The sequence below is a fragment of the Emydura macquarii genome, unplaced genomic scaffold (assembly GCF_026122565.2).
Source record: "Emydura macquarii macquarii isolate MOO-44397 ecotype Brisbane River unplaced genomic scaffold, CSIRO-AGI_Emac_v2 contig_1483, whole genome shotgun sequence".
Lineage (NCBI taxonomy): Eukaryota > Metazoa > Chordata > Testudines > Chelidae > Emydura > Emydura macquarii.
In genome coordinates this window covers 16,944,287-16,954,673 of record NW_027131620.1, presented here as the reverse complement: position 1 = coordinate 16,954,673, position 10,387 = coordinate 16,944,287, and the positions used below count along the sequence as shown (strand labels likewise).

At 50.1% G+C, this 10,387-nt stretch overlaps 1 protein-coding gene across 2 annotated transcripts in view; it reads right to left on the bottom strand.

Annotated features, from left to right (window-relative positions):
* Positions 1-3,213: 3,213 nt before the first annotated feature.
* HNF4A (hepatocyte nuclear factor 4 alpha) overlaps positions 3,214-10,387 on the bottom strand; it is a 30,680-nt gene continuing 23,506 nt past the window's right edge. For both annotated transcript variants that reach the window (XM_067554345.1, XM_067554346.1), the window contains exons 7-10: positions 9,031-9,186; positions 7,640-7,876; positions 6,500-6,622; positions 3,214-5,564 (exon numbers count right to left, since the gene is read on the bottom strand). In XM_067554345.1, the coding sequence (XP_067410446.1) occupies positions 5,422-5,564; positions 6,500-6,622; positions 7,640-7,876; positions 9,031-9,186 (659 nt within the window). In that variant the 3' untranslated portion in view covers positions 3,214-5,421. The remainder of the gene's footprint in view (positions 5,565-6,499; positions 6,623-7,639; positions 7,877-9,030; positions 9,187-10,387) is intronic.

Below are 10,387 nucleotides of genomic sequence, written 5' to 3'. Positions count from 1 at the left end.
AGGCAAGACCTCCGCCACTGCCTCGTCAGGGGATGAAGAAGATGACGCCCTAATCTCAGGGTCCTGCACTCCCAATGAAGTCCCCGGTGCTGGATCCTCGTCCTCGGTGCCGAGATCGCGTATGGTGCCAGTGTCCGAGCCTTCCACAGTGCTGCGCAAAGCACTCACCACTGAATGGGAGGGCCAGTTTCTCCCCTCCGATGGGAGTGAGTTGGATCTCGCAGAGAAGGATCCCTGGGCTTGGTGGAATGCCCATGGTGTCCAAAAGGGCCACTGTGAGGGCATCTGCCATTGCAGTGCCCACGGTACTGCAAAGGGTTGTGTCTCCCTCCGTCGCTGCCTGCCACGGTGCTGGCTCTCCCGCGGGACATACGACTCTGCCTCTGAGTCTGAAGAGTGATCGCTCCTTGGCGACCATGGGGGGATGTGCCAGGCAGTGCCAGGGAGCGGGCCGCAGGGATCGAGACCTAGCCATCATGGCTGGTTTACTCCTGGATGGTACCACAGAACTCTTCGGTACCGGGTCCAGACTATGTTGAGCAGCCAGTTGCACTGTGGTCTGCTTGATAAGATACCTGCTGCCTCAAAGGTTTCAGGGGTGGAGGGAAGCTGGATATCCTCTTCCCTTGTCTCTCCACACAGAGAGTCCATTGGTTTCAGACTCAACAAGACCCTTCTCTGTCCTGGAGTCAATGGAACCGACGCCACTGGCTCAGAATCTGAGTGGCCTGGTGTGGGTCACACTCTACTGGCCTCCGCCAATGAAGACTTAGGCATCGGAGAGCAACCCCTACTCATCTTTGTCTTTTTTTGTGGCACCGGGAATTGGGAGTGGTGCTGATGACTATGGCACACTGGGTCCTTCAGTGCTGGGGACGCATGCTGGTGCCGAGAGTCTTTCGGTGCTGAGTCCTTTCTCGCCAGCTCCTTGACAGAGGCCGGGGCACTGTGCACTGATGCAGAGAAGCCCTGTTCAGGACAAAGGGTGGCCTCCATTAAGAGTAACTTCAGTCTTTGACTGTGCTCCTTCTGGGTCCTGGGCTCAAAACCTCTGCAGATCTTACACTTCTCCTGTTGGTGATGCTCCCCGAGGCACCTAAGGCAGGCCGAGTGTGGGTCATCTCTCGGCATAGGTTTCAGGCAGGACCCACAGGCATACACCATCCCAGGAGGGGAGGAGAAATTAATAACCCAATAAGCAGGAACACCTAACTACACTACAAAAACAACAAAGAACTACTATAAGAAACTATTTACAGGTACTTGAGTCAATGACTTGAGAGGGAAGCCCTTGCTAAACAAGAGAAGCTTTCTAGCCACCGTCAGGGGCGGTAAAAAGGAATTGAGGAGGTGGAGGGTCAACAGGGTCCTACATAGAGCACCATGAGGGCACGATTCCAGGGGGCTCCAGTGCCGATCCTACGGGTACTTCTGAGGGAAAACTTTCCAGCAAACCGTGCATGTGGCACGTGCACCCCACTTGGCATCGACACGAGCAAGCACTGGAAGAAGAACTTGCCCTACCACTTCCTTTGCTGGACCTGCTCTGTAACTGTACTGTGGAGTTCAGATTACAGGCCTGTCTATGCGCCAACTAGAGATGGGCTCCCAAGCTTTGAAGATGCGTTGATCTGGACCTGGACTTTTGGCCAGGCCCTGGCTCTATGATGGGCCAAGGTAGAAGCCCTGGGTTAGGGTATGAACAATCTTAAACTCTGTGGAAGCCAGCTTTGAATTTGGGTCTTGGGCTCATTCCTGCTGACAATTTTCCACCGAAAAGAGAATCAGGCTTCCAGCTGGCCTCACAACAAAAGCAGCTCCAGAGGTGAGGTGAGTGCCCATCCCCACTAGAAATAGACTGAGAACCCCCCAACTCATTTCACATAGACCACCGAGCAGCCCTTTGTTGGGAACGGCTTGCAGTGACTACCCGTGGGGCGCCTACAGCTGAAAGCCTAACTAGCCCCTCACCATCACTTGATTGTCTTTCCTCCAGCAAAGTTGCAGTCATTACAGAAATTTAGGCCTCTCTCTCTCGGCCCCTCTTACCGTGCCAGACCTCCCAACAGTCCAGGGTTTCATAGGACTGTCCCACTTAGATCCCCCAAAATCCTGCTTTGGTTGAGTGCCTCCTGTTTTGTGGGGCTGGCTGGGCTCAGCCCCCCATGTCAGGTGTTGCGACCTGGGCCCAGGAGCATGGTGTTGCAGCACCGCTCCGGTTTGGCCCAGCCCCTCTGACGTTGCGACCTGGTGCATGCAGTTGCAGTGCCACTCACTCAAATTTGGCTCAGCTACCCCCTCCCCCGAACCATTGGGGTGGGGCCATGCCAGACCTGAGCTGCAACCTCATGCATCTGGGCCCAAGTCACAGTGCTCAAACCACAGAGCTGAGCCCATCCTGCTTCATGGGACAGGAGCTGTCGCTGCAGGGTGAGTGCAGAGGGGGCTCACTCTACAACTCCCCCCATCCCCCAGGGGCAGCATCTGACCCCACCCCCACCCCCAGGGAGCAGGACCCATCCTACTTTAGCCACTGGAAATGTTGGGATGTATGTCTTGCTGGGCACATTATGGCTTAGATTAAACTCATCTGATCAGAAGGGCAGGTCATTAACTGCCTTCCCTAATGGTCAGTGTATTTCTTCACCTTGACAGCCAATGACAAATTAGCTTTCACTTTGTCGTCCTTTTGTGCATTGTCGTCCCAATTCTGCCTTCATTTACACCCACTGGAACGGGTGGGCGTGGAGGGTGGAACTAAAGCAGCGTTGCCACCTTGAAATGTTAAAAAAATCACAAGTCAACACCCACCCCTCCAATCATGTGATTTCCTTAAAAAACCCATGGTGTTTAAGAGAAATATATTTTGGCTTCTTTTTCTTTGTTTTCAGGTTTTTAAACCTTCAGGGCGCAATTGTTTCATGTTTTTAAGCTTTTCTCTGCCACCACAAAGGCTAGAAATTTACTTTTTAAAATGCAATTCTATGCTTCCAGCATCTGGGACTTGAAGAAAAAAACCCAGTATTGTGAGCCTTGTGATAAAATTGTGAGAACCGGCAACACTGCTGAAGGCCAATTTGGTTTATGGGTCAAATTCAGGCCTGGTGTAACTGGAAAGACAAAGGTATGCATGCTCCCTTATGCCAGAGTTAACTGGAATCTGGGGGGTTTAGATTTATCGTCCCAGAAGAAAAAAAATCCATCTGTCCAGGAAAAGTTAGAAAATATTTTTGCATTTATTTCTTTTTTTAGTAATACAAACTCTAGTGAAGAAATATTCCTCTGTTTCCATTGGAAGGCAGTAACCAGCAAAAATTAATGTACCGTATTGGGGATGTCTGGTGCGACTGAAATGTGCACCGAGAAATAGTCCCCACACACTATCTCTACATACAGAACAAGTTGCTGCAGTTGGAAAAGACGGTCTGGTTATTAAGTTGTTCGCATTTAATTTCCCGATCATAAATAATCAATGTGATTTACAAAATAATGTATGGAAAATGATTAGCATCATCATTGCAATAAATTACTCAGCACAGTGCCGACAGACAAATTCAATACAATATTTTGATACCCACATGCAGGGGCGAGGTGTTGGTTTTTGCATTCGAAATCCAGGGGCCTCATCCGTGGCAGGTGTAAATCAGAGGAGCTCTCATTTACACCAGCTGGGGATCTGTCCCAAGAGCTTTTGGGAGTTGTGACTCCACCATTTCTTGATGTTCCCACATAGCCAAGACCTCACAGAAATACAGTTTGTGGTCAGAAAAAGCTAGTATTTCCTCAGAAGATGATTTCAGTTCTCACGGAGAGAGAAATTGCTAGCTTCATGGCCTTCTTTCCCTGTGGTGGGGGAAGCTGCAGAGAATAGCACCAATAGGCTTCAGTGAGCAAAAGAAAAACACAGGCAAAGTGAAACCAGGGAGCTTCTATGGCAAGGGCACATGCCAGGGGCTAGGAGGGGCATTTACATAATAAAATGTCTCTCTCTGACCCCTTGAGAACATCACGGTAGAGCTCCAGGTTCCATGGTTTTCTAATTGTCCTCATGCTTTGAAGGTCTGTGCCATTTGGACTGTCACGACACACTATAAAACCCTAAAAATCTGTGATCAACCAATTACACTGTGGTGTAGGAAAAGTCCACATTGCACCAGGCAGGTTATAATTAATCATTTTGGATTAAAGATGGGCCCCATCCAAGCCTTGAGGAACATGAGATCCTTGTCCACTCTTTGTGTTTTAGACCCATCTCTCAATCTCTGAATCCTCCCCACTCCCATTCATGCCTCCTCCCACACTAATCTCCCGCAAACAGTCTGCAAATAAGCTTTTGCTCATAGTTAACCTGTGTGAGTACCACTAGGAGGCACGGACATGCATGGGATCCCAGCAATAATCCTGGTGAGGTCTGGGCAGTTTTTCAGGGTGCTCAGTAAATATTGTCCCCCATATCCGTTCTTCCCAAGACCATTCGCTGATATCTACTGAATCCTGTGTCCCCCCATCATTCCAATTAACAAAGATGCAGTGTGAGCACAATAGAAGAATTTGCTGCCGTTGGCCTCCTTCGGTTTCTGTCCTGGGGAGAGAATATAGTGCTGGGATAATCAATCCCAGCAGCATCCCAACACATGGAAAGTCAGAAATGGCAGGGAATCCAGAGGTGCCAATGATTTCCAAGCCCAGTTCACTCACCAAGTGGACCAGGCTTTGCCTAAATGTTGTCATAAGGGTTCGTTATTCCAGGAATTAAGGCATACGTTTGTATGGCAGGATTTTGTCATCACTGAAAACATTCAGGACACCAGCTTCTACTGTCCCTCTCCCCAGCCCTAGGTGTTGGAGCTGTGGTGGAGGCAACTAGGAGCAATTATTTCAGCACTAACGGCTGCAAACTCCCATCCTCTGCCCCTGGAATGATGCTTTCCAGATAATTTCTTGCTCCATTAACATTGGCTGCAACTCGGGACTATTTTGAGGAACTTTAAAGACAACAGGAGGCATCTCTGCCCTTCCTTCAGATGCAATGTCTTTATTGTGTGAGTCATTTTTTTCAGTAGTGTCTGGTTTGCTTTGAACCCATTCAGAGGCAGTAAAGAAATGGCCAGGTGCAACCTCACAGCCAGTCAATGCAAATCTCAAAAGAGTCACCAGCAGGCATAAGTTTAGGTTCTGGCCTTTCGTCTTAGAACTAAAGATTTCACTAAGGCTTTAACTCCCAGGTATGTAACTCTAGCTGGACCATGGCACATGCTCTCTCTAGCTGCACAAAGACGCCTTTTGCTGTATTCCAATAAACAAGCCAATGTGTTTGTGCCTGTGAATCTGCCGATAGCTTCTGTCTTCACTGGGACAGTCATTCTGGGGTTTTCCCCCTCACAGTCTTTCTAAAACAGGCTGGTTTCCTTCTGGGAGATGCTAGATGACCTCTTGTTTTGTGATGGTAGGTTGCGGGATTGAGGTTGGCTGTTTTGCTACAGTAGCGATGGCCCCTGGGAGTAGCTTGTATTGCTCAGATCCTGAGCCTGCAGGGGGAGAAGGCTGTGGAGTTTCTGGAGTGGCTGCAGAAAGAAACGCTATGTTACAAAGGCAGAAACAGCAGATGCTATGGGACTACTAGGATGCAAGACGCAACATTCAGATCTGGATACAGATTCCAAATACTCCAGAGTGAGGGGAGGGGCTTAGGACCTGGGTAGGGATTCTTCTAGCCCTGGCACAAGGGTTACAGATGCAAGAGAGGCCAACTGCTCTTCAACGGTTTCCAGTAGGGTGTGCACATGTTGCCACTTACGCTGCACCACAGACTCCAGCACAGACGGCCACATATGCATGCTGTTAGAGTCGCTGGGGGAGTCCTCAGGAACACGCACAGGATCAAGGGTTCTGTGCTCACCTTTTACTCTGCACTAAAGTTCACCTTCTAGGTTGGGTTTGAATGAATCATCTCCAAGATCTAGCTTTATGCTGTGGCCAAATGCAACACCCCAGTGTTCAACCCCCCGTTATGCTGGGTTCTTTGGACAGAAGGACAATGGGGAGGCCAAGACAGTGAAAACATTAATAGAGATTTTACTGGGTTTTCACCAGAGGTACAAGGCCTGGTCTTTTAGAGTCCGATCCAATCAGCACTCAGGAGTCTTTCTGTTGATTTCACGGAGCATTGGACAGGACCATTAGTTCCCAGATTAGAGCTACTGTAAAAACTACAATCTGCTAGGGAGTGTCCAGTTGAATCAAGCACTCAATCTAATCTACTTTCACCTACCCACCTCCCTATGTGTCTGTCTGTCCTTTCTGTACAGGAGTTCCCAGCAGTCTCATCACCACTGTACTTGTCTTGCATTAAGGTGTCTTTGCCGTGTAGAAAATGCCACCATTGGGGTGACCCTGGAAAGTCTGCTGGATTGTTACAATTTTGATTCATTCCATTTAGCTTTATTCCAGACAAACAAGGCCTTTCTGGGCAGCTGTCAGTCATGTTAGGAATACTTACACATCTGCCCATTGTGCATCTGAGCAGGCATCATGTTGGCTACGATGACGTTTGTTCCCAGATTCTCCTGGATCAGATGAGGGTGCAGAGGGTGGTGAGCATGGGGCGTTTCACTCGATGAACCTAGAAGCATTTCAGTGTCAGTAATCGCCAACAGGATAGAAGGGGAAAGCATGCGACAGTCCAAAAGAGCATAGACCCAGAGGGCCAAACGTTCATAGCCAGGCCAGTAATTCCAACTGCATTATTGTGCAAATGACTGGGACACACTCCCTCCCTGTCTTCCACTGAGACCACACCTTGGTGCTGCTCTGCCTCCTTCAGCAGCACCCACTGCACTTCATCCTAGTCAGTGTCACTCTCCTCTCCTTCTGGGCTGCAAGGGAAGTTCTACATGCAGGGGCGGCACAGGGGCAAACTGCTGCTCCATTATATGCCCTTCATCAGGTTATCTGAGCTTTCAGCAGCTAGTAGTAAAGTTGGGCCATGCTTTTAACCAAATCTTTCCATTCCCCTTTAATACATGTATTGCTCCCATGACTCTCAGGGTAACCGGGACTTGGGTAAGTAGCTAACACTGTCTCTTAGGAGATGCAGCCTCTGAATGTGCACGGGGGCGATGTAAGGACAGAGGGGCAATTTGTTATCTCTTCAGCAGCTGCTCCAGTTGGGAAGTAAGCAGCACCTTCGCTGCATGTAGCAGCCTGCATGGAACTTGGGAGTAGCCCAGGTTGCAGGAGGGAAGGGTTTGGTTTGGAGGTGGCCCGAGGAAGTCAGTCTGTGTGCTCATGGCTAAGAATGCCAACCTGCAGCTCTGTAAATAGTTGCGTAAACAGCCAGTTTTGTTTAATAAGAGTGGAATGCTCTCCCATTATTACCCAGCATGTGCTGCCTGAAACACCAGGCAAGCTGCAGGCAGGGGGGAGGCAATTATATCAAACACAAGTGGCAGCTTCTCAATGAAGATAGATGATCTACTTGGGTTGTTCTGCTTGACTGTCTGCACCAGGAGGTCTGAGCACAGGACTGGGACCCATGGACACTCCCCATACTGATCCCAGCTCTTTCCCTACCTGTGACGAGGGGCTGATGGGGTTGTGCTGAAGATCAGGGTTGCAGAGGCTAAGGACAGATACTCACCACCCAGCAGCATCTCCTGCAGCAGGTTGTCAATTTTGGCCATGCCAAAGAGTTTGACGAACTGAATCTGCTCAATCATCTGCCAGGTGATGCTCTGCAGGGTGGGTAGCAGGAGGAGCAGCTCGCCAAAGCGGCCCCGCGAATCATACTGCCGGTCGTTGATGTAATCCTCCAGGCTGACCTGCACCTGGTACCGCATCCGCTTGATCTTGGTGGGGTCGCTCAGCCCCTTAGCATCTGAAACAAGCCATGAGACAAAAAATGGAGGTCTGTTTCCCAAGGGAGAGCCCCTCTCCAGGGCAATGAGCCCTGGGCTCAGCCTGGCACGTGCTATCTCTCTGGTTCCCTCCAATCTGTTTTTATAGACATTTCATGGTTCCTTTTGTAGGGCAGTGTGCTGCGACTTGGCACAGAGGCAGGGAGACATCAGTAAGCCAGTTATGCCTCCATTATTCTGCACCAACCTTGGCCCAGCATCAGAATCATGCCTAAGAATTGCCCTAACTAATACCACTTGTGTAAGGTCCCTAATGCACCTAACACCAGCAGGGCTCAGTGTAGCACAGATCTACTTTTATTACCTCCTGGCCTGCCTTGACAGGCCCCCTCCCTCACCTGGCACGCTCCCCGCCACGAAGGAGGAGGCGGTGGGCTGGCAGAGGAGCCCCATTCTGCAGGTTTAGATGAGTAGAGAGTTCCCCTCTGCAAGGAGAATTCTCTGCTGGCTATTTAAGGCCAGACTCTAGCCCCTTTGTGCTCCCAGAGCAGCATGAAAGGACTGTACCATCCTAGAGAATCTCTCCTAAACTTATGGTTTAGCCATTGCCTTGCCATGGATCTTAGCAGCAATATCCTCCCTTCTCCAAATTCCTCAGGAATCCCTCTGCATTCCCAGCCTCCTGACACAGACACGTGGGTGCAGGTAGGGGGTGACACTAGCTCTGCCCCAGTTCCATTGGGACTCCTGTGGTTCATGAGCATGAAGCATGGCTATTGATCCCATGGGAACACTATGGGACCAGCACCTTCCCAGAGCACCTAACCAAACTCTGCTAGTAACAATCCTTGCCAACCAGGGCTGCTGCCTTTTTAACTGTATGCAGGGGGTCAAACTCCACAGTCATGACAGGCCCAGCACTATCTCACTGTATCCAAGTGCCAGCAGCATGCAAGGTGACACAGGGTCATCTTCTGGGTCCTGAAAGGGAGTTTGGGACCTGAAAAGGCCCTGAAAGCACTGAAGAAACCACCGTGAGAAAACCAGGTCCAACCCACCAACACTGCGCCAGATGGCTAGTGTGAGAAAGGGGGGAGCTTTTATGTGGTGGCCACTCTGGGTTTTGTAAGAGTAGATCCTTTCTGATGGCTAATTGTTGAAGGTTTGGGCCTACCTGGATCGAAAAAGATGATGGCTTTCAAGCAGGCGTATTCGTTATCATCAATCTGCAGCTCCTGGAACGGCAGGACCAGCTCATCGAGGATTCGGATAGCCACACGGCTCACCTCCACCAGCTCAGGGCAGTTCCGTGGGATTATGTGGTCATTTCCTTTAGGAATGCAATATAAATATATCATCAGCATTCTCTGCTGCTCATGATCAAACCAGCAACAAGAGGTGCCTGAGCTCCTCAGACTTTATTACATCCACCAAGGCTTACAAGGCTGACCAGGGCTTCACACATTTACTCCTAACCCCAGATGACCAAAGCTAGGATTAAGTGTGGTGTGTGACTATGAACCTAAGCGGGGACACATCACTCTGGGCTCCTGAATCAAGCAAGCACCCAGGATCCTTTGTAGATGGCAAGGGCTGAGCCTCTCTCTTAAATTCCAAATTTTGCTAGAGAAAACCCTCAACACCTCACTGATTTCTGGCCATTCATCAGCAGGGCTGGACAGACCTTGAGATGTGAGCCCACCTGTTAGTGAAGTGGTGGGCTGTGTGTGCACCAGGCCCCAGAGGCAGCTCAGAGGGTGGCACTTTTGTGGTAGCCATGCAGAGGAGCTGTTTTTCAGAACAGCTGCTGTTGGCATGTTCACACTGACCCCACTTCCCAACCGAGCGTTGATCTCTATGCCCCCATGCTGGCGCTTGGACATCACAAAGCTGCTCCCCATGGGTGGGCCGTGCATGGGACAGGTATCATGACTCTGGGACAGTGTACCGAGCAACATGCTAGTGGTGTCCTAATGAGCACAACAGCCCGGAGATTTAGCCACTGCACTTTTACCTACCTCATGACAGGACTAAACCCACCTGCGAGAAGTGAAGTTTTCTCTTCCACCCATCCCTAAACAATAAATGGGCCTGTCTCTACCTACATCCACTGTCTTCCTCTCCTATAGCAGAAGGTAGGTGCTGGCCATAAATGCTGACCTAGGTGACTCTAAGCAGCCTCTTCTCACTCCATTACTGGGCAAAGGAAGATCATTGCGGCAAGGGAAAGCTGAATGAAGATGGAGGCTTTGTTTCTCACACTAAGGCCTCTTTTCTGGCAGCATAATGGGGTCTTAATGGGGATGTCAGTGACCTGTAGGCCCCTGTGCCCTGCCAGAGCACTGCACGGGGATCGAAGGGCGGAAATGTGAACCAAGCCCTGAGCTCTAAAGCACCAAACACCAGGCCAGTGCTGGTTCCCTGGATGCAAGAGCCAACACGCCATTCAGCAAAACAATGATCGGGGACAAAATAAAATGCCCATCCCCCACAAATCCATAAATAGGACACCCCTGTGTGAGTGCATCTGC